At 41.9% G+C, this 24817-nt stretch overlaps 1 protein-coding gene across 6 annotated transcripts; it reads left to right on the top strand.

Moving 5' to 3' along the window:
- The first annotated feature begins 1461 nt into the window (after positions 1-1461).
- LOC139334979 (ral GTPase-activating protein subunit beta-like) lies at positions 1462-23774 on the top strand. 6 transcript variants are annotated; one of them, XM_070968292.1, is made up of 33 exons: positions 1462-1587; positions 2583-2803; positions 5277-5479; positions 5670-5836; positions 5938-6124; positions 6379-6510; positions 6992-7170; positions 7631-7699; positions 8173-8324; positions 8568-8808; positions 9432-9467; positions 10346-10547; positions 10739-10906; positions 11012-11126; positions 11308-11455; positions 11570-11634; positions 11742-11886; positions 13189-13319; positions 13938-14120; positions 14349-14497; positions 15170-15357; positions 15516-15619; positions 15765-15920; positions 16102-16167; positions 16944-17153; positions 17447-17605; positions 17800-17968; positions 18088-18210; positions 18321-18457; positions 18567-18675; positions 18942-19020; positions 20679-20827; positions 21423-23774. In XM_070968292.1, exons 2-33 carry the CDS (start codon positions 2627-2629, stop codon positions 21614-21616), a joined length of 4692 nt encoding a protein of 1563 aa, XP_070824393.1. In that variant the 5' UTR covers positions 1462-1587; positions 2583-2626; the 3' UTR covers positions 21617-23774. The 6 variants fall into 6 exon arrangements, with proteins under 6 accessions (XP_070824393.1, XP_070824394.1, XP_070824399.1 ...); XM_070968293.1 differs by lacking the exon at positions 9432-9467; XM_070968298.1 differs by lacking the exons at positions 7631-7699; positions 16102-16167 and having other exon boundaries at positions 15768-15920.
- The last annotated feature ends 1043 nt before the right edge of the window (positions 23775-24817 follow it).

Here is a 24817-nt window from a genome sequence, read left to right on the forward strand (position 1 = left end):
GAGAAGACAACTTTCATGTATCAAGGCTTCCCCCTGCAGGTTAAAGAAAGAGATTTCAGCTTGTATTAATTATTAAGATTAAGATATTAAATGTGGAATTTTAATTCCAAGAATTTTAACCCATATGCTTAAATACTGGATCGAAAACAAATTAACGTTAATATTTACCATATCCTCTATGAAGATGTGGGTAGCATGGATAAAATTTTCCATATGTGGGTGGCTGTAGCTCAAGTAGTGTCGGTCCATAGCTGTAGATAAAGTTAGTTAGTGGGTAAATTCCCAGTTCCTACTGTTCACATGTGGAACTGTCCTTGAGCAAGAGCATTTTCTCAAGATTCAGTTTGAGAAACCATAGTTAAAAAAATTTTTGGGCTGGGAACAAAAGACCTGTCAAATTAAGGTTCATCACATCCAATAGTACCATAAAGCAGGCCTGCTCATTGATCTGCAGGATTGCCTGGAATGTCAACCAGGATTGATGTTTAAACAGTGTAGTTACAGGTAGACAAATGTCATACTACCTGACAGCAACCCTTAAGAAACAGCCTAAAAAAATATGCATAGACTCTCTTAGACCTGACCATCATTTCTACACATAATATTGTGATATTGTGTTGACAATGATTTCTCGCAGCTTAGCATGAAAGCAGTTGCAACCAGTTAAAGAGCTGACAGTTAAATTACTAGTTGGGGTAGCTCCGATTTTTAAATCAATTTGCTCATCAACGATTAGGTTAAAAGGTTTGTGCATTCACGTTGAACTTGGATTTGTCATCATCACAAAATTTACACAAGCTGTCCAGTGAAGTAAAGTTTGAAACAACAGGTTGCATAAATGTTGACATTTTGTTTATAATCAGTGAGTGAACACAGAAATATGTCTGAAAGAAAAGACAAGATATTGGAGCCTTCTAGTTGTTATTATTTTAGCCTCCAGGTGATCTTTTAATACCAGTTTAGGAGCTTTTTCTTGAGAAAAATTCATCCAAACTGGATTGGGGTACCATACTATTACTGAGACTAATGGGGCTATTATATATTTTTTTTACATTTGTTGTTTAATTTAAAAACATCAATACATTTAGTGGACCTAGAGGGTCAATCCTTTTGGAGAACTGAACTGACTTTATGAGAGCCCTTGAACATCACACAATTCTCTCAGAGTTGAACACATCATTAATCAGATCATTAATCAAAAGCGTTTTTTGTTGAATTGTAAAGCAAACCAGTAGCTAGAATCAAGACAAACACTGCTTTGCTTTGCTTTCCATTTCAATTCTTTTCTCTCTCTCTTTTTTTTTTCATCTGACAGAGGACACTTTACGCCAAAAGGGTTCCCGATCTGGACCTGAAGAGAGTTTACCAGGAGCGCCTGAAGGCAGCATCACGTCTGATGCAGTGGCTTTACCAACACGGTAGGGGGCGTCAATATACGGATACTGTTTCCCGTTAGCCCATCAAGCTGCAAAATCCAAGCCTTGACATTGCGAAGATGGAGGCTGTTATGGTCTAGACCAGGAAACATAGAAAGCAGAAACTACGAGTTTCAGAGCCCTGTTATGACAACATTTCCAGTTTGTCCAGGTAAATGGAAAACTCCTTGTTTATATAGCAAGCGAGCAAACGTTAGCGTCTGTGCAAAGTTCAGTAGCTAGCACAAATGACAGCAGCTAATGTCAGCGAACGAGCTAACGCAGCGAACGTTAGCTAAGCTAGCTAGCAACGTCGGATCAACTACAACGTAGTTTGAGATAACTGATAAGTTAGCATAGAGAACCGCCTGTTTTCCTTAACGGCAGCTACTTGTCTTATCCAGAGAGACAGTCCTGTAACACAGAAGCCACCCAAAAGCTAACCTCAGCTGATGTCATCAGCAAGATTAGGAAGATGTTTTGATGTCACTGCTAGCTAACGCTAGCAAGCTAATCATTCTCAGAACCGTTTCCTGGTTGGGATTCCTTGGCTTGTGACCGACACAGGGTTTAGGATACGAATGGTTGGTATGTTTGATTCTATGACTTCGTTTAAGCTTACAAGGCAGAAAAGACAGCTAGTATAGTGTTTAGCTATCATATAGTATATAACGTGATGCAGCTTTGATACTTTTAGTTTCCTCTGGAAGGAGAGAACGTAACGTTAGCGACGACATAAAAAGAATTGGTCAGTTTGATCCTGTTCACTGTCATGCGGTATCAATTCACATTTGTTTCGCTGCGCATGTAGTGCACCAGTCGACAATAGTTTAAGTATAATTAAAAAAAAATTGTCGTTGCGGAAGTTATGCATTTTAATCCTATATTCGCCCTCCACCAAAATCGTTAGATATGTTAGTCGAGAGTAAACCAGTTAAACAAGTTAAAGTTGAGTGGATCTTTTTGAAGATCAAAACGATTATCAAAAAGAATCTAGTTCTGTAAAAGGTGTGTGTGTTTGCAGGGTTGCATATTGACAGCTTTGGCAGAAATATATGTACATCAAAAGGCCGAACTGTGTTGGGGCTGGACAAGTAGACAAGTAACCTATTCCTAATGTTCCCATCTTGCCATGTGAAGTTGACTCTTGGATTTGTGTGTCTGCAGGTGGAGGCAGGAGGTGTGAGTAGAGTGCACTAGACATCAGCAGCATGTACTCCGAGTGGCGATCGCTGCAGTTGGTGGTGCAGAGTGACCAGGGCCACCTCAGTGTGCTGCACACCTATCCCACCAGTGTGGGCACGGAGGTGGCAAATGCTGTGGTCAAGCCTCTTGGCACAGCTGTAAGCCCTGTCGCCACAGAGAACATCCTCAAGACAGACAAGGAGGTGAGAAAGAGGTCCACGTTGTTCTATCTTGCAGTGGTTGTAGTATGCAGAGCTTGTCAAATCATTTTAATGCTTTGGTAGTAAGCCAAGCTACAAGCTCCATCACCTCTGGAGAGCTTGTCAGCTGCAAAACTTCTTGCCATATGACTGTAAGAGGTTTGGCCTCATCGCTCTGTCATAACATGTAAATTAGACCACTGGTTACAAGATTAACTTTGAAAGGTTAAATTTGCTTCACAAATTGCACAAAATTTAATTAGAAACAGTCAAATAAACATGCATATTTCACTCTGTTGTGCGCTTAATACAAAAGAAAGTGGGCTGTAGCAGGGTTACAATTAGTGAAAACTCCTATTTTTACTCTTCATGATGATAGTTTGTTATGACGTTGCAGTTTTAGCTGTAATCAGCTTAAAGTCACAGCCTCACAATGGCATTATCTTAAATGTCAAATGTAAGGTGCACTGACTAGATGCCATTAACATATAAGAGGTAAGAATCAGAAATACAATGGCTCCTGCCCACTGCATTCAGAAGACACCTGTATTTTACATACAGATACTGTATCTGTGTCATTACTGTGACAATCATCGCAGCTGTGTTCAAAAGCAACTGCATTGCTAAGTGATCTATAGTGCTTTTTGTATCCCCTCCCTCACTTCATTATAGAGAACACTAACTTTTTTAAAAGTGGAAAACTTTACCCAATTAATGGCAAAGTAAAATACATGAGAAATATGTGCAAATGTATAAAATCAGGCTTGCACACCTACATGCAGACAGTTTCAGCTAATATCATTCCCATAATGCTTACCAGTTTCCCATTTCCTGCCATTAAAATCATGGCATAATGCTACCACTGCCATGCTTCACTGTAGGTGTGATAGTACATGTGTACACAGTGATTTGCCAGCTGTAATGCTTGACATTGAGGTTAAAGAGTTACATTTTTATTTCATGAGATCAGAGTCCTGTTTTCCCCTCTTGCTCTTAAAGTCCATTTATGTACCATCTGACAAAACCTAGTTGGGCTGTTATATGTTTTTTTACTCGGGAGCGTCTTTGGTTATTCTACTCTAGCACAGGCTTGACTAATGAAGTGCTACAGACATAGCTTCTCCTATCTCTGCAGGAGGCTTAGGCCTGAAGCAGAACACTCCATTTCACACCTCATGCAGTCGATACAGTTCCCCCTTCACTTCACCTTCCACGTTAATGAAAATGAACACAGTTTGGTTGCCTGCGTGTAAGTTGTATACATACTGTATATATGTTTATTTTGTCGTGTTTTTGTTCTGCATGGATTATGCAAGAAAAGTATCCTGTAAATGGCTATTTCTTGATTTTAAACCCTCTGAGGCACACACTGTATATAGTCAGTGATCAACAATATTAGTATATTTCATAGGGATGTCCTGAGTTCTGTAGGATCAGGACTACGTCTGATTCAAGTGGTGTTTGGTATCAGCTATAAAAAACCAGATCAGTTTCTAATCATTTTGTTTGTATGCTCTGCATACGCCACCTGTCAAAAAAAAAAGTCTCCCTTGTGGTGACATAAAGCACACACAGCTGTGAGCAAGTGAACCACAGAGCTCACAGCGAGCCAGGAGTTTCAATCAATGATATGACAGCATGCGTCCGGAAGGGATGTGAGAAGAGCTGTGTTGAGTTAAAAATATTTCAGCAATATTTCTCAGGTGCACCATGCATCAGAAGTGCTGCTGTGGCTTTGAACTTTTCTTCAGGATGAGGATAAAGCTTGGATAAACCCTCGTGCCACTACTGATCTGCTCTAGCTCTCCACTGTTTTATACAAAACACTGCAGGAAATTATACAGAATGTTGCAGGATACTGTCAACGTAGAGCTATTATGCAGACTTTTCATGAAGGCTGGTTTTGGATTACGTGTTTAGCTGTATATGAAGGACGAATACATGGAAATATAATTTTGGATTGGACTAATACTGAACATAAATGGATCAGGATCGTGGACAAGAAAACACTGTTCTTTGATGCATGTACGTTAATGTTTAAAAGTAACATTGACTGTAGAATAATGATCTGGTTTTCATTCATCATGTTCCTTTTGAATATCTGGTCTGTTTTTGATTCAGAAGGACACTTAAGAAACATGGTGGAGAGAGGAGTTTTACTGTTACTGCCTTCATCCTCTTACCCTAAACCTTTGGCTTTCCTTGTTATGAGACACTAAACTGCTTATGGTTACTCACATGACATCATGCTGACAGACAAAAAGGTACAGTACTGGATGAAAACAATGGCAGCATTTGCAGAATATGACTCTGTTGGAGTTATGTTTTTAGAGCTGTCATTCTCTCCGTGTCATGTGCAGTGGGACACATGACTCATCAGCAGCAATATGCTACATAGCAAAATGGTACAAAACAAACCAGGAACTCACAATTTAAAAACATTCACGCAGATTAATGAAAATGGTTCGGTTCCCAGGTCAAGTGGACCATGGAGGTGCTGTGTTATGGCCTCACCCTCCCCCTAGAGGGGGACACAGTCAAGCTGTGCGTGGATGTGTACACAGACTGGATGATGGCCCTGGTGTCGCCCAGGGACTCAATGCCTCAGCCTGTGGTCAAGGAGCCCAATATGTATGTCCAGACCATCCTCAAACATCTCTACAATGTCTTTGTACCAAGGTATGTCAGAAATGCTCACAGATGAGCTTTTATCTCCCATTGTATTTGTTTTTGCCTGCATTTGCTACTTGTCATCCTACATGAATCTCTCTGCTGATGTCACTTATAATGCCTCCTGTGTTTGCTCTGATTTCTTCTGTCTGGTTTCCTCCCAATCCCCTCATTGCAAACGCTCCTCATCTCCCTCCAGGCCTGACCAGCACAGTCTGAACCACATCAGGCTTTGCCAGCAAGTTCTGACTGCGGTCCAGAAATTGGCCCGCGAGTCTGTTTCCATGGTGAGGGAAACCTGGGAGGTGCTGCTGCTCTTCCTGCTTCGCATCAACGACACATTACTTGCCCCGCCCACGGTCGGAGGTATGCCTCGTCCTGCGCCACAGAACTCCTTGCTGTGTTTACTTAGTCATTAATGTTGATTACTAATATCAGTCATCCCGTAATGTTTTCTCCTCCGCCAGTTGGGGTGGCAGAGAAACTGGCAGAGAAATTGATGGCAGTGCTGTTTGAGGTGTGGCTACTGGCTTGTGCACGCTGCTTTCCCACTCCACCATATTGGAAGACAGCAAGGGAAATGCTGGCCAACTGGAGACACCACCCACCTGTTGTGGAGCAGTGGAGCAGAGTGGCCTGTGCCTTGACCTCCAGGTTAGAGAGGCATCAACTTCACGGGGCCTTGGGATTTAATACTGAAAGAAGTTTTGCTACGATGTTTGATAAGAGTTAAGATAGTTGGTCTCTTGGCTTGTCTAACCTGTTTAACTCCTGTGTGCACAGATGGGAGAGGCAAAGTTAAGCTCGACCTAAACAGTAGTGCCCTCTGAAGTTGGAAATATACTGGTGGTTGTAATAATGACTGTGTGTGATTATCCGTACGTCTTTGTTTCACTTCTTCAATCCAGGCTTTTGCGCTTTACCCATGGACCATCCTTCCCACCTTTCAAAGTTCCTGACGAAGATGCCAACCTGATTCCTTTAGAGATGGACAATGACTGTGTGGCACAGACGTGGTACCGCTTTCTCCACATGCTGAGGTATGTAAACCCTCATTTTCCTGGGTTCTAGCCTTAAAATGAGATGTTCTCTCCCCATTCAAGCTAACTCAGATGGCCACAGATGATTTTTGTCATGTGTTAGAGATGTGTTAGAAGTTGATCATGCCAACCTCTTACCATCAAGTCAAGTCAAAAAAATCAAACACTAATTCTATGGCTGGTGATTTTTAATATGATTTTGTCCACCTTCCTTCTTTTATTCATTCACTCATCCTTTCCCTCAGCATCCAAAGTTTGAATCAATGCGAGTCATGGAATCATCATGTTCTTCTTTCGTGTTTAGTCACATCATCCTGATACAGTTCTGCCATCATCTCACTGCTGACAGTATTAAATGTCAGAAAACTGATTCCATCCTTTCCAAGCAGAATCAGAAAGCAAGTATAGCCAAAAAAACTTCAGCAGTATCTGCAAGCTTTTTGCTTAATCCATGAAGTTGCGTCTTTCTGTTTGTTTCTAGCAACCCAGTGGATCTGAGCAACCCTGCAATAGTCAGCACCACTCCGAAGTTTCAGGAGCAGTTTCTCAACTCCAGCGGTATCCCTCATGAAGTGGTGCTGCATCCGTGTTTGAAACAGCTACCCCAGATCTTCTTCAGGGCCATGAGGGGTGTCAGCTGTCTCGTGGATGCCTTCTTAGGTAAGATGTTGCAGGGTTGAAATGATAAGTTGTGGGATGTTTCAGAAGGGCTGACTTGTTGTGAATGTTCACAACAAGTGAACAAGAGAATTTCAGAATGAAATGATGAAACATCGCAGTAAGTTCCCACATGTTGGATTTTACTGCCAAATTACTACATTTTAGCTTCATACATCTCAAATTTCAAGTTGTTCATTTTGAAACTGAATTAAAATCAAAGAATACCAATGGATTAAAAATTCTAAGACCAACCTGTATTACGTAGAAGGGGGTACACAGAAGTATAAAGTATTCCAATACAATTCCAAGAGTTCATTTCTTGTAACAAATGTACTCATTTCCAGTTGTTATTCAGGCACTACTCCTGAGTAAAGTCAAGATGGAGGATGTCAGTCAGCAATATCTGTTAAAACATTTGAATAGAAACATGTTGGTGTGTATTTTTCTCTTCACACTGTAGGTGTCTCTGTTGAAAAGAGAGATGTACGGGAGAGGGTGTTCTCTTTTTGCCCAGTGCTGCTTTCTCATGGTACAGACATCAGCTGATACGTCATATAATGAGATGGGCATATGATGGAGTCTGTTTATTGGTGGTGATGATATTAACAACTGGGATTAGTCTTGCTGTAGCAAAATGATATGTCCTGGACATTCAGACTCATTCAGATCGTCAACTAGGGGTATTGTGGGGGCACAAAAAGTCAATCAAGATGGATATCAATTATTGCTGATTCGTATCTAACCGTTGTCTTGCATGTCTATGAATGAACGTCGACTGATCAACTCACTCACTCTGAAGCCATGTTTCCTTCTCTCTCTCATAGTAGAAATGGGAAAATGGCTTCAAATGATTCTAGTCACCCAACCAAAGTTTTGTCCACTGGAAAAGTGGCGGGACAAAGATTTCTTTTTCTGCCTTGCTGACCCTAATCAGACATGTTCACTCCCCGTTATGGAGGGAAAAGCACAGATCCCCAGCTCATTTCACCTTCCTGTCTGCAGGAATATCACGTCCCAGAGCTGACAGCGCCCCGCCCACCCCAGTCAACAGAATGAGCATGTCTCCGCCCCCCTCCATCACCAACACCACGCCCCCTCACAGCCGCAAGCAACGGCATACAGTGGTGACCAAAACCACGAGCAAGAGTTCAACTGTAAGTAAGCACGCATTACATTAAACCATAAGAAAACCATAAGAAATAGTCAGGTCTGTATTTTTTATTGTTGTTGTGTGACGTCCGTGTGTATGTCACATCTGCCACTACTGGTTTTATTATGTGAACAAATCTCAAAACATCATTTTAACTCATCTTGTCTGTGTGATCTGTTAGTTGAACCAGCCATGTTGTCACAGCAGCCCAGCTAATATCTTCATTTATCCCTTCCCCGTCCTTCAGAGCAGCGGTAGTCAGCCAACCAAAGCATCCCAGCAGCAGCAGCAGCAGCAGCAACAAGCTTCGTCTTCTCCGACCCTTCTTTCCAGCCCCAACCAGAGCAGCTGGGAGTCCCGGCCCCTGCCGGCCCCAGCACGGCCGAAGGTCAACAGCATCCTCAACCTGTTTGGCCAGTGGCTTTTCGACGCTGCTCTGGTCCACTGTAAGCTCCACAGTGGCCTCAGCCGAGACCCCAGCATGACTGGTAAGAAGCGAGACGATGGCTAATAGCCTTTCCATTTATGCATGGGCAGGTGGGTGTTATGTTGCTGTTCATTAGTATGTGTTTTTGTGGAGTTTATCTGTGTTTTCAGTGTCCGTGTTATTTTTTTACCGTACGTCGTTGGGATATCCTTTCCTTTTTTCACCATTTTCTCTGAAACTTGTTTGTGCCTTTCTGTGTGTGGAGGGCTTGGTTAGAAGTGGCCTGGTATGAGATTTCCATTTGATTCTAATCCATTTACATCTATCAACTATTTAAACCTGGCTAAAATTGCATATAGACTATAACCACATGCTCAGGACTTCATACAGTCATCTTATTGGTAGAATCATCAGTTAGGAAGTCAGTGACAGCACATACAGGTCTTTGTATTTGAGAAGAAATTTGGCTCATCATTGGCTCTCCATTTATTGTTCTCTTTTTGGTGTAGTGTCCTGCACGTGTCTACCATGTCTGATTAATGTTAAAGAGTTGTATTGAGTCAACAGTCATGTATTGAGGAGAACAAAAATAAAACAACACAATTCATGCCTGATATGAATTGACCCCAAAATATTGGATCTGCTTTGATTTTGTGTCTCTCCACTATTTCTGTTATCTTGCAGCCTCTTTTATCCAAATTCTCCTTTCTTATAAATCTTGTAAGTAGGAACGGCAGCTTTTTTTCCTCACTTGATTTGCGTTTCTTGACAAATCTTCCTGCTTTTTAGTTGAGTTCCTCATGATCATCGCCATTATCGTCATTGTTTTCTGTTCCCACTGCTTGTCATATATAAAAGTTCACCAGCGTTCTCTCAGCGTTTCTCCAGAGGTGACGGAATGGGTTTCACCAACTGACCACTTGTCTCAACCATAACGTTGCCAGTTTGTGACAACGCCACCCAGTTTTAAGTTCTCATTTTTTTTCCGTTGGGTCACTCTAATCCTTATTGTTTAGTTTCAGACCCCCTCAAGTTCAGCATTAATGTTATGTTTTTTGTAATTTCCTTTTGTGTTGTCAGTTCACTTGAGTTTTGATTTTATTGGTTTGGTGCCTCAATGCATGAAGTGAATGTTCTGTACCTGGAGTGTCAGTCATATAATGGCAGCAGTGAGGGAGCTGACACAGGGATTTTGCTGTGTGGTCTTGCAGTTGAAAACATTTTAGTACCAGCACACTACACTTAGTCATGCTTTGAGCTAGTGACAGGTAGAACTTCTATGGCAAACTCTTTGTGTCAGAGTTCCCTTTTGAATGCTTTTAAACAATGTGTGTGCGTGTGTGTGTGTGTGTGTGTGTGCGTGCGCGTGCCTGTGCGTTTGCAGACATGGAAGTCTTTGTCCTCTCTTGTTGTGATAGCAATTAAACGTTTGCTTTATGGTGCTTTTGTGTTTAAATCTTTACTGTTTTCTTTTGATTGTAGCGTGCATATGGTAGCTACATGTCTATGTTTGCCTGTTTCTCATATATGCATGTGTACTAATGACCGCACTACAATTCAGGGTCCTTTCATTCTCTGTTTCTTCCTCCCCTCTTCAGCGATAGCCACTCAAGTAGGTCTGGAGCTGAGACGGAAGGGTTCCCAAATGTCCACCGACTCCATGGTGTCCAACCCCATGTTTGATGCCAACGAGTTCCCAGAGAGCTACGAGGCAGGACGAGCCGAGGCCTGTGGGACTCTCTGCCGCATCTTCTGTAGCAAGAAAACTGGAGAAGAGATTCTGCCGGTTTACCTGTCCAGGTAACTTCATTATGGTGTGCAAATAGCATTGTTGGTGAAGGACACCTGGGTGCTAATGGCATGTGCCTTTTTTTCATCATACCAAATTCTCCTCCATGTTGTCATCAGTGTGTGGGCATGTGATTTTGGTGTTTGCTGCTTAGATTTTAATCTGTGGCCAGCTATAATTATTTCTCTCTCTCTTTCTGCAGGTTCTACATGGTCCTGATTCAGGGTCTCCAGATCTCTGATTTCATCTGCAGACCAGTTTTGGCTTCTATCATTCTCAACTCTTCCTCTCTCTTCTGTACTGACCTGAAGGGCATCAATGTGGTGGTGCCCTACTTCATAGCTGCCCTGGAGACTATTGTACCAGACAGGTAATAGTATCTTATGCACATTTTGCATCACTTATCATGTAATTATCATCTGTCATTTACTGGATAACATTTTGAAGTTCATGAGGTTTGTGTCACTCTTAACAGGGAGCTGTCCAAATTCAAGATGTATGTAAATCCTACCGACCTGAGGAGAGCCTCCATCAACATCCTGCTTGCCATGCTGCCGTTACCACATCACTTTGGCAACATCAAGTCGGAGGTAACAGCCTTGGGTTCAGTATGTGCCTGGTTTTGTGGTATGAATTGAATTATTTTTGTCATTGCAGCCTGTCCTTGTAGCTTCTGTGAAATCCTCATAGAGACATTTTCCTCACCATAAAGCCACTTGCAGCGAAAAACAAGCATGCCCCGTTCTTTACCTTGTTGATGTTGTGCTTCAGGTTCTATTGGAAGGAAAATTCAATGAGGAGGATGGGTGGCCTCATGACCAGCCCGTATCTTTCCTGTCCCTGAGGCTACGTCTTGTCAATGTCCTCATAGGAGCACTGCAGACTGAGACTGACCCCACCAACACTCAGCTCATTCTAGGTATCTGCTGGCTCCTTCATATTTCCTTCATCTGTTTATGTACCATTTTTGGACTGTGTTAGAGTCTTTTATATTATTCTGTATCAATGTTTTATTATTGCCCCCTCTCCCCAGGTGCAATGCTGAATATTGTTCAAGACTCAGCACTGCTGGAGTCCATCGGCGCACAGACTGAAACAGTAAGGCGCAGATTATTTCTGTTATCTACTGATGAACGATTAACATGTTATGATACCAGAAGCAGTGTGACAAACCGGACATAAAGATTGCGTTTTTGGGGTGGTAGGGGAGTATAGATGGGAGCCACATGACGGTGAGGAGTCAGAGTCACAGCCGTACCAACAGTGGTATTAGTTTCACCAGTGGGGGCAGCACGGAGGCCACCAGCCCAGACTCAGAGCGTCCTGCCCAGGCCCTGCTCCGAGACTACGGTAAGAGACACAGCTGCTCCACGTACAGTAAACTAATATCCTTTAGTCTGTGAATTAACAACATGGTACGAGCTTTGCATAACGGGCTTGCTGGAGCATTATTTGGTGTGATCAATACCAATTAACACACTTGTTCTTTATAGCTAACGTGGTCAAAGTGGTTTGCAGAGTTAAGAAGCGTTGGGTAAAATGTCTTTGTAGGTGAAGCCAAAGTTACTTGCTGTGATGCTGTGCTGTTGAACAGTTGGTCAGTGATGCGTGTGGAGTGCCCGGCTGACTGCTTTTATTTTTCTTTGATTGAACGGTAGCAACAATGCTGCCTGATCAAAAGAATTTAAAAGATTTTGTCTTTTCCTCAGTAGGGCTGAGTGATGTTTGACTAAATTAATGTGTTGGAACTGATGTGAGAGGCAATTTTTGATTCGAAAATAGATCACGCATCTCAATTTAATTTTGCCCACAAGTTTATGTCCATTTTCACTCAACACTGTGCCACTTATAGGCAACTTTGTCAAGCAGGAAATGGGTGGAGATGGGATCTGCAGAGTTCCTGTGGGACGGGACAGTTGCATTGTGTTGTGAGGCTCAGTAGTAGACAGGAAAAGCAAGACTTGAGAGAGAGTGGGAGTCTGGTGACAGTTGTTTCATACACTGCAAATATGATTTGGGACTTTTTTTACTCATCGTAGTTTTAGAAAAACCCTAGTCCTGGTTTCTGATATTGGAGCCATTGTCACAGCCTTTACTTAAGGTTCTGTTACTTAGTACTTTTCTTCAATGTTCAATATGTTCAATACAAAATCAACCATTGTTTTACTTTGCTTTAGTTTTTCTTTTTACAGTTTGAAGTCCTGTAAATTGGAGGTCAGCTCCACATGAAACAGAAGCATCTCCAGAGTTACAAATTCATAGCTATTGTTTATTATATGGCAGAAAACCCACGGGATAATAACACCAGTATATTCATGGCTCTTGTAATATGAAGTCATGTTTAAAACTGGATTTTTGTCAGGTTGGCCTGGTCATTTTGGATGATAACGTCATACATTAAGTTTCTTTCCAAGTCAAACTTGCTCACTCAGCCCTATTCCTCAGCACGTTATCCAGTCTTCAGTCGGATGTTTCTCAACATTCGGTTCTGATTTAAAATTATTCCTATGCATGTTTTTTGAACCAAGACAAATCTAACGGGGCCTCCAGGGCATTTTTCCTGTTGTCCTGCATACCATAGCTGTATTGCCTGAATCCTGCTTTGCTCTGTTCTTTGCGGTGTTTGGTATTTCGGGGTGTTATATGGTCTAGCTCTTCCAGATACGGCGGCAGGTCTGCTGGTGCGGAGCATCCACCTGGTCACCCAGAGACTCAACTCGCAGTGGAGGCAAGACATGAGCATTTCACTGGCTGCCCTGGAGCTGCTGGCTGGGCTTGCCAAGGTAAAACTGGAATGTCCAGACACCACAGAGACTCAGTGGAGCAATGTGCAATCATTACTAGCATGTAACCCACACAGAATCCTCCAAGAAGGCTTACAGAAAACAACCTATTCAAGAAATCAGGTTCACTGTTGTCAGGCAACAAATGGCCCAGGGAGTTGCCCCCAAACTGTCAACACAGTACCACAAATTAGTGGAACAAGAGAAGTTTCTGGATAGCGCCTGCAAGTTCTCTGTCTGGTAATCCCTGTACAGTTGTTTTCACTTAACTAGTGCGACTGCTATGACACGCTGCTAGAACAGGTGTCAATTCCCAAATAAGGTCACATTAGTAAAATGCAGTAATTGGCAATAAAATGTTAATATCTGACACATGATATCACACAAGCGAAGAGAGCTGAGGAGCAGAGCGAGAAGAGGCCGAGGCAACATTAAAGTAACATGAGGTTATTTCAATTTAGATAAATGCTAACTCTTAACAATACTGCAATTTAACTTTAAAACCAAAGCCTACAAAGATTGTTCACAAGTGCATGAAATATAAATTTTATAATGTATAGATTCTGTGCTTTTACAGTTTACTCCATTTCCCTGTATTTTTGTGTATTTCTCAAACAGGTAAAGGTGGGAGTGGACTCTGCAGACCGTAAACGTGCTGTGAGCTCTATATGTGGGTACATTGTGTATCAGTGTAGCCGTCCAGCTCCTCTTCAATCCCGAGACCTCCACTCCATGATTGTAGCTGCCTTCCAGTTTCTGTGTGTGTGGCTCACAGAACATCCCGACATGCTGGATGAGAAGGTTAGTTTATAGAACGAGTAAAAATTTTCCTTATATGTTGTTCGAGAGGGATAAAATGTTGGGTAAAACTAAACTTCTACCAAAAACATATAGACAACTGGACACCTTGCCATTTCTCTGGGAGATTATTTAATGAGAATTGTGTTGGTCTGGTCTAAGTCTCATTCATATGGAAAGAATAATGTGCACTCCTGCTCTGAGATTCTGTCCCCTGCTTTTTTGCATCAGGATTGTTTGGTAGAGGTGTTGGAAATTGTGGAGCTGGGCATATCTGGCAGCAAATCCCGACAGGAACAGGAAGTCCGACATAAAGGGGAGAAGGAACACAACCCAGCTTCAATGAGGGTGAAGGACGCTGCCGAGGCGACTTTGTCCTGGTGAGACTCCTCAAAGTTTAGAATCAGAATTCAGCTTTGAGACATCATTTCATCATCTGTCTCAGTGACAGTGTGCCAGACAGCACTTTATGTCAAAGAGCTATGAACCACAGAAAGCACTAGCTTTCCAGTCGTGATGTCACCATCTTCTCTACTAGCAAAGACACTTAGTTTGGTTTGGACCATGGTTGTTGGCCAGCTAGCGAACAAATGCCATCACAGAAAAGTGTATTAGTACAGCTAATCTTGCCTTGTATGCTAAATAGCCTCAAATAGAAAATATCAAAAGAAAAACCTTCTGAAATCAAATCATCATAAGTTTAAAAAAAACCTGAAAATGTTGAGATGATTCAGTTTCGAAGCAGAATGATAGTAGGACTCTTCTACTTCTAACCTTACATTGAGCAGCCTTCCGCCACAAGCTCGCAGGAAGTGTTTTTCTTCCCTTCAACCGTAACATTTTATGAGCAGTAAACTTAAATATCATTTTCATATTATTTTTGACTGTAGAAGGAATGCTCTAACTTTGGTTGGACTTCACACTTTTGTTGTTTTACTAAATTGTGTCTTTGTTGTATTTTTGTGCCGCTACAGTGACCGAGTCATGCTATTCCTACTGACCCAGTTTCTGTATATTTATGTTGTTGTTGGTTTGGCTTTGGTGTTTCCCAGTATCATGCAGGTGTTGGGGGCCTTCCCTTCCCCCAGTGGGACTGCCTCCACCTGCAGTCTGCTGAATGAAGATACGCTCATTCGCTATGCCAGACTGAGTGCCACAGGAGCCAGCAACTTCCGCTACTTTGTCCTGGACAACTCGGTCATCCTCGCCATGCTGGAGCAACCTCTGGGCAATGAGCAGAGTCAGTCAGAGTCACTTGTTATCCGTTCTTTGACGAAATACCAGTTTATTGGGATATTTGCTTCATTCTTAATGTACAAGTAGAGACTGTACCACCCGCCAAGTAGAACAACAGGCCATCCCGCTTCTCCATAAACGAGAGTTTCTCTGTCCTCACAGACCCCAGTCCATCAGTGACAGTTCTGATTCGAGGGACGGCTGGCAGACATGCCTGGACCATGCAGCTCTTCCACCAACCCAGAGGAGCTCGGGCCAATCAGAGGGTGAGATCATACTGTAGATTGCTGCATCATGAAAGGCAACAATGCAGAATTGACATCACTACAGAAATGTTTTAACATTCTGTAACATCTGTTTCTCTGATAACACAACTCTGCTCCATACCTGTCTACTTATCTCCTTCCACAGCAGGTGTTTGTTCCTGAGGGTCGTCCAGCGCCCAACAATGATGTGGGGATCAGATACAACGTCAAGCAGAGGCCCTTCCCTGAGGAGGTGGATAAGATTCCTCTTGTCAAAGCTGATGTCAGTATTCCTGACCTGGACGACATTGTCAGCAAAGAGGTGAGATTTGCTTCCTCTTGAACTCTGTCATTGATCTTGTATCCATTATGACTAATTAAATACAAATTAAATAGCTATACTATGGGCAGAAGCTAAAACAAGATTTTTTTATTGTCATGGCTGACATCGAGCCTTGCAGTAAATTAATCACTCATGTTATTTGTTATTATACAAAACTCAGGTGTGTTGTATGGGCTGGCAAGATGACTCCAAAGCTACAAACACAGTGATGAGTAGTTACCCACACGTGAGTTGTTGGAGAGATGAAAGTTCACTCGGGTGTCTCGTTGGGGGGAAAAGGGTCAAATGGTGTGGTTTGGTGAAGGAACATATGATCATGTTGTTCAGTTTCTCCGTCCAATGCAGTACCTGTGCAATACGTTGTAGCTCTTGCTGCAGTCCAGAGCCGCCACTAACTACGGCCACCACAGCCTGAAAAATGACCACCATGTCTCTGACATTGTTAAGAAAGTGAACATTAAAAGCTTCACAAAGACTGGATGTATTAAAGAGCTGCTGTACTGGATTGGATGAGACTGTACAGGTTTAGCTAATAAAATGGTGACTCACTCTCCAGTTAAAGTGTTTGATACCAGTGTTTTAAAGAACAGATACACACTACTGACACATCAACTTTGGGAGGTGACACTTCAGTATTTGGTCTGTGGGACTTGCCCTTTGTGGGTTCATGTTGAATTCATGAATGCCATTCTGGACAGCTGTGGCTCAGGAGGCAGAGCGGATCTTTTACTAATCAGAAGGTTGGTGGTTTGATCCCTGGCTCTTCCAGTCCGCATGTTTAAGTGTCTTTGGGCAAGATACTGAACCTCAAATTGCTCTTGATGGCTGATGGTACATCAGTGTATGAGTGTGTGTGTGAATGGGTGAGTGTGGCATGTGTTGTAAAGTGCTTTGAGTGGTCGGTAGACCAGAAAAGCCCTATATAAATGCGGCCGTTTACCATTCAACAGCCACAGCCTGTTCAAATTGTCCTTAAAAAATGCCCCATCTCCTCCTTTCCAGCTGGAAGTCCAGCACGACAAGCTTCGTATTCTGATGACCAAGCAGATAGAGTATGAGAACGCCTTGGAGCGGCACAGCGAGGAAATCTGGAAGTCCAAGTGTTTCCCTGACCCACAGACAGACTGCAAACCCCCTCCACCCTCGCAGGAATTCCAGACAGCGCGTCTCTTCCTCTCCCACTTTGGCTTTCTGTCTCTGGAGGCACTCAAGGTTGGTAAACATAATTTGTCTGACAGGTTTCTCATGAGAAAATCTCTTGGATTGACACAGTGAAAAACATTTTCTGCCAGTATCAAATGTTGTATACAAGCCTTCCAGCCACTTATACTTAGCTGTAATTGGTGCTTTGCATTGTGATTCTGTTTAAGTCTGTGGAATGAGTAATAACGATAAATGTTAATGAGACTGCAATGTATAAAGTACTAATGTTACATACATTTATTACATTGCCATTTTTAATATAGTTCATTAAGGATCTATGTGTATCCATTTGTTATTGATAGGAGCCCAACAACAGTCGTCTACCTCCTCATCTAATTGGCCTGGAGTCATCCTTGCCAGGGTTTTTTGATGACATCAGCTACCTGGACTTGCTTCCCTGTCGACCATTTGACACTGTCTTTATTTTCTATGTGAGGGCTGGACAGAAAAGCAGCCCTGAGGTGAGGAAAGTCTGGAGTCTGCATAAGATATCATGGAATACCGTGTAATGGTTAACAAGTTTGGCTTGTATTTGATCAACTTGAAATGAAAAGAATTGAATTAGTACAAATGTTGACCTCGTCATTCCTTTCACAAAGTGCGTCTAAAAATCTGTGAATGAGAATGGATGTGCTCTCATGCTTGCGGTGTTCAGATCCTGAGGAATGTGGAGTCATCGTCCAGCGTCCAGCCCCACTTCTTGGAGTTCCTGCTGTCCTTGGGCTGGCCTGTGGATGTGGGACGCCACCCAGGGTGGACGGGACACCTAGACACCAGCTGGTCCCTCAACTCCTGCTCCGATAGCAATGATATACAACAAACAGGTAAGCTACTAGCAGCATCTAACTTCTGCATTAGTTTTGAATGCACAGCAACAGTTATCTGCATATTGTATATTCATGGAAATCAATGTTAAACCTCTTGTTTTTTTGTGGTACTGCAGAGGAAGCAGCTACTCCTGAGGACACAGGAGGCTCAGTGTTCAATGGGGAGAAGAAAGTCTTGTACTACGCTGATGCTCTGACAGAGATTGCCTTTGTTGTTCCATCTTTGACAGAAAATTCTGGTCAGCATTTGCTTTCTTGAATAAGAATTGATAAATATTTTGGATGATGAAAAGCCAGTGGGGCATTTGGGGTTGACTGAGTTGCCGTTTGCTTTTTTGCTGTTTCCCAGAGGAGTCATCAGTGCACAGTGACTCCACAGTGGAGGCAGACACCAACACAGACCTCATGCCTGGTTTACACAAACAACCCAATCTCACACTGGAGCTGTTCCCCAACCATTCTGAAAACCTGGAGTCTGCCAAAAAGGTAAAGTGTGGGTTATATATGTCTGAACTGTATGCTGACAGCACTGATTGTGATTTCTATTTTATGTAGTGTTTGCATGAAATGATTTTGTTTTGTGCTTTTTCTGTAGCTGAGTCCTTTGGTAAAGACAAAGAGGTCGTCGACTGGAAAGTCTTTCCCACCACTGGGTCCTGAGACAAAGGTGTTCGTGGTCTGGGTGGAGCGCTTTGATGATATCGGTAGGCACATCCTCTTTATGCTGCACCCCTGTCCTGTAATTTGAGTCTACAGGACTGAAATTGGGGGAGGTGGTGGTTAGTATTAGTGTCTCTCCATAGAAGATCTTCTATTTCTTTTTCCAGTATTTTTTCTTGTTCAGTCACTGACTTCACTCAAAATCTTGTAGTATAAAGTAATCAACATCTGTAGCGGCTTTATAAAGGGTTTCCTAAGTATGAAACCAATGGATTGAGGTACATGAATGTCATTGTTTTTGTGTTTTTAGAGAACTTCCCGTTGTCTGATCTCTTGGCGGAAACCAGCACGGGCTTGGAAGCTAGTATGAGCAACAGCACTTCCTGCAGGTATTCAGCAGTTTACAGTCGAAACACTTTGCTGCCAGTTTGGAGAACACATGATTTATGAACTGGGTTTGGTCAGGTGCAAAAATGAAGAAGAAAAAAAATTCTGCAAAGCATGTGGTCTGTCTGTTTCTTATGCAGGATGAGAACCATTGCATATACACGTACAGTGCAAAACAGGAAGTACAACATGCAGTGTGTGCGAAAGCAGGCAGAGAAAAGGAAATGTGACAACAATCATCAGTGTGAAGTGGCACAAAGGAAAATTCAGATTTTGTGAAACATGAGTCTTGTACGTTGTTTAGATTGCCCTTTTTGAAGGTTGCGATAAGATGCTGCTGAGCAGCTTCACTGTAAGACTGTGGACAGAATGACATCAACTGAGGCCATGAACCACAAATAGGGATACACCGATCTGATACTGATATCGGTCTGATACTGACCCAGACATGTGGATTAGGTATCGTTGACAATGAGGCCGATCTATGGAACAGTCTATTCAGTTCTATGTCTATATCTACGTGCTTGTACTGTGCCATGTCTGCAATGCGCTTGTGTTTTTTTTGCTAAAATACAGCAGGGATTAAGAAATGTAACAACTCACTAATGGCTAAAACTAAAAAAAACAGTAAAAAAATAAGAGTAGCATAAATCACCATGTCCTGAGGAGACGCATTACAAACACTAACAACATAAAACGGCCGACAACAAACTATTCAGTCCAGCATGCTTAGTGAAGAAACAATATGAAATACAATGACAAAATACTATAAAAAATAAATATAATAACAACATTAAAACAGAGCAGAGGAATAAATTATTGTATGGTGAGCTCCAGGACTGTCATACCAGCTAGATCATCACTGAAAAGATTCTGGAAAAGTTCTTCATAATTAAACACTCACCATTGCCATTGAAAGTCTATCTGACGTGACTCAGGCAGAAATCATGTTCATGGATGAAGTGATGTGTTAAAGGTTTATTCATGATCAGTCACGTTTGCCGGCTTCCTTCTTTGCTGTCTGATGTATTATCTGGTGTTCCCCTGAAGTTATAGCGACAGATAGCCAAATGAAATGCAGTGTTACCTTGAATAAAATGACCGATTTCTCGGGTTTGAACGTTGTGAGAAACATTTGGAATAATGTAAGTACACAACTCAACAAAATATGTATCATGGGTTGAATCATTTTCAGAAATTGTAATGGTGGCATGTTACATATTACAACTTTAAATTGGTTGCATCCAATGACAACCGTTCATTTCATCAGCGACACAACTAGTTATTCTGAGCGTCCAGATCCCTTGATGGTGGGTGGCATTTATAAAGATTGCTTAATTAACTTTCTCATTTTCAATTAAAATGCTGAAAACTGCACCAGAGGAGATACCAGACAGGCAGACACACATTTTCTCTGGTTACATAATTGTTTCTTTTACACCTAAGTTGTCAAGGTCTACATAACAGACTGATCTTTCAAGATACATGGTAATACCAAGTAGAAATGAGGTCATTTTCAATAAATGTGGTGCTTTTATTGTTCCTCGATGTCCTACTGTTTCACAAATATTCTCTATTAATTCATGTTTCTACTTTGCTGCAAATACATCTACATACTACATCATCTTCCTCTCTGTTTTCCTAATTATACCTGCTGCAGGTCAGGGTTACTTGAGAAGGACGTTCCTCTGATCTTCATCCACCCTCTGAAGACAGGACTCTTCAGGATCCGGCTGCATGGAGCCGTGGGTAAATTTGGCATGGTGATTCCCCTGGTGGACGGCATGGTGGTCAGCCGCAGAGCGCTAGGTAATAGCTCACAGGGCTCTCTGTCTTTGTTTTTCCCATCACCACCATGCATTTCCTTTTTTCCTCATCAGAAGCAGCAGAGGCAACGTCTTAATGCATCACATGGCTTCCACAGGAAACCTATTAGGATCATTGACTGAAATAACAATATGCCCACATTAATATTTTATGCTTGGCATTTGAGTGTAAAATGCACAGGAAACAAACTCCATTTAATCTACGTATATTGTTTTTCAATGCAGAAGTCATGGTTTGTAATAGGAACGGGGGGTGGGTGAAGCGGCTTGTTGGCTACGTGAGCTACAGCTAGTTCAATACAGAGAGAACGCCAGTGAAAATGGTACAGTTTAGCACTGCCATGAAAAAAAACATTTGAAGCGTTTCTGCATGTAATGCCTCTCTTGGCCAGCAGGTGGCAGAGTTTTTGTCTTCAATACATTCATCTCATTAGAAGCTGCTGTGCCTATAGATGTTCACACTTGATCAGTTGTTATAGGAGTCGTCACGTCATGAAATCCCTTTGCACACCATCTCAAAACTGTCCCGTTTGACCTCTTTGGCCTGATGAGCTCCTGTGTTTGCGTCCCTCTCTCAGGGTTTCTTGTGCGCCAAACGGTCATCAACGTGTGCCGACGGAAGCGTCTGGAAAGTGACTTGTACAACCCACCTCATGTGAGGCGGAAGCAGAAAATAACTGAGATTGTCCAGCGTTACCGCAACAAGCAACTGGAGCCTGAGTTTTACACCTCGCTCTTCCATGAGGTGGGGGAGGGAAAGCCTCACCTCTAACCCCCTTGTCCTGTCCTAACACTGGCTCACAAGCGCACACAACACACACACATACACATACACACACACACATACTCTTACCTTATACTTATACACCATTTACAACTGTACGTGCACACACACACACACACACACACACACACACACACACACACACACAGAATCTTTATATTTATACTGTACTTTTGTTATTTATATGAATACATATATCAACACTGTCTGCCTTTGACTCCGAGAGCAAAGTGTCAAAAACCATGCCAAGGCGGAAAAGCTACATTTCTGTGTCGCAGCCACTCATTGAAGATTTGAATAGCTGAAGTTCAGCATTGACTGTCTTTCCTCATTTAGGTTCACGCTTTGTGGCAAAAAAAAAAAAAAAGTTTCTGCTTGTCATTAACTGCAATACAATAGTTACACTGTTGGCCTTTCTGAAATTATAAACAGTTTGTCCTTTAAACCCTGTGATATGAGTGAATTTCACGATGTTTTGGTAATACAGAGTTGTGCCCAAAATCCAGAGCTGCACATCTGCTTTTGTTTGAAGCAAACAGATTTACGGTTGGATCTTTGCCAAGGAGATAAACAAGTAAACATCATAAAAATGCTGTATATAACACACATCGCTGCTGCTGCAAGGGCAGGTGGCTTCAAGAGAACAAAGAAATGACTGGCAGCATTTGCCCGTAATCTGATTTTACAACAAGTTGTCATCTACATGCAGACACCTGCTAAAGTCTTCCTAGTGCAAACACACATTCGGCCATCGCAGCAACTGACTGAGCACACAAACATTGCTTTTTCTAGTTTTTTTTTTTACTCTCCGGATGATTTATAGGACGCCTACATTGTATTATTTTATGTAGATGTTATTTTTTGACACCTGCGCTGCTGTCTCTGTGCCAGTCTGAAAGTCATCCCTTCTCACAACTGCTACTGCACTCTGTGTGTGTGTGTGTGTGTGTGTGTGTGTGTGTGTGTGTGTGTGTGTGTGTGTGTGTGTGTGTGTGTGTGTGTGTGTGTGTGTGTGTGTGTGTGTGTGTGTGTGTGTGTGTGTGTGTGTGTGTGTGTGTGTGTGTGTGTGGATGGCCACATGTATGCTTGTTTAGCCAGTCAAATCTTTTACACTGCAGGGAGTCAGAGGGACCCCTAAATCACCCATAAATGGCATTTAAAGATGAATCCTGTCACTTTTAACAAATGAGAATCTCAATACATTGTTGACGATTTCAATTTCCTCTGTCGAGACGTAACCCAAGAGCTGCTTTACTCTTACTGCTTGGTAACGAGTGAGTTTACTGATAATGACAGTACTTGCAGAGCTCCTGGAATTTGCACTTGATGTTTGCAGGGCTAATGTGAAATGACCACAAAGACACTGACGTCTCTGCCAATACCAAACAGAACTACAGCACAGCTCAGTGTCTCGCTCCTCCAAACAAATCTGTGTGGAGTCAAAGGTCAAAACACTCAATGTAGCTAACAGCGTTATACACAACTTGTTTTTTGGCTGATCGAAGTTTTTTTTTCTAAGCCCAGAAAGACAATATTTAACCTTGTCCTTTATATTCAGTTTGGATAACATAAATGTGCAGTTTTGCCTTCACACGTTTTAGTAGTAGCTTTTTTTTTTTTTTGGCTTTGCAGTTTGTTTCTCTTTTGTTTACTCACTGTTTTGATTCAAGCCCTCTCACTGTCTGCCTGTAACAATGTGAATTTATTTATCACAGAGATGGAACAGGGCAAACACCTCAAGTTTTTTTTTTTGTTATATTGGAAAGTCTTAATGCACTGAGCACATTTTATGTTTATTCTCTATTCCCTTTGGTTACCTTACATGTCTTTTTGTACTTTTGTGCATTTTGAAAGAAAACCCTGCTGAAGGAAGAGTTTTATCTTGTGAAATATGAATGAAGAAGAGGCGTCGAGGAGTTTTTAATCGATCATGTCTAATTGTGCGACTCACTTTTTATGATAGTGCTTTATGCACATGCCTTTTTTTGGAAGGAAAAAGTACATTAAATATGCTTCAAAGAAACCGCATACAATCAGTCATACATTGTATCCTATGTTACTCCTCTGATGTTTGATCATATTTAAGGATTTGCCATGTACAGAAGCGGAGGATGATCTGTAAATATATGATAGTGTAAGGCATTTACGAGTTGTTGCATTCCTCATCTGAAATGGCAAGAAAAGTTGTGTATGTATGCAATTATGTGTGGGAGGATCACAATGAATGTAACATGCATCAATTAAAACTATTATTGACATTTTAATTTATGCCATTCCTAACATTTGACTTTTTGTTCACAGCATGTCAATGAGAAATTAAATTAAGCTCCACATTTAGTTTTTAATATTTAATTGATAGACTTTTGTATCTAGCAGCAACCCAGGCTTCAAATTTAGACTAATTGGAGCCAACAATCAGTAGGTGTGTCACCATATTCAGAAGCTGTGAGACAGGCAAGTTATCAACGCACTGTGACCGACATTATTTGTAGTTGGTCTACTATAACGACAGGTGTTAATGTAAGCTCAACTGTCAGGGTTTTCCCGGGTTTTCATTCATGAACACATCATTTATGCTCCACCAGCACAGGTGTACGCCCTTAACGTACACGTTCGTTTTCCAATTGGCTGAAAAAACAATCGACTCGACACATCCAATGGCAGCCGAGAGCGCGAGCAGCAGACACGGAGCATATTCGGCACAATACAATACAATAAACCCGCAGGCAATATGGGCATATCGGAGTCAAAATGGACACGAAAGAAGTCAGTGCGACAACACATTTCACAGTAGAGTGGTTTCTGGCGCTGTCTTATTGAACCGGAGCTTGTTAGCCGTTTGAAAGCGAGTTGTTGAGTTGATTAGGCCACCTGTGCTCATTCTGCTATCGAAAATTGCATTTGTGCCCGTATCCACCAGAGGGCGCCTTCCACTTAAATTTACTAGCTAGTTACAGGTGGGACGCTATTTTGACAGCTAATAACATTACTATTATAGGCTCTATAGGTCCTGACCCTCAATTAAAGGACTTACTTTTAAAAAAAATCTGGTTAAAACTTTAATAAAACCTGGAAGCCTTTCTTACTGTTATTCCTGTCTTAAATTGCTAGCATATGTTGCATTTGTCTGAGGGGGAATAATGCTAATATTTGAGATGCTGTATAAAAGTTCTAGCTATGAGCTAACAT

The sequence above is a fragment of the Chaetodon trifascialis genome, chromosome 8 (assembly GCF_039877785.1).
Source record: "Chaetodon trifascialis isolate fChaTrf1 chromosome 8, fChaTrf1.hap1, whole genome shotgun sequence".
Taxonomy (NCBI): Eukaryota; Metazoa; Chordata; class Actinopteri; order Chaetodontiformes; family Chaetodontidae; genus Chaetodon; species Chaetodon trifascialis.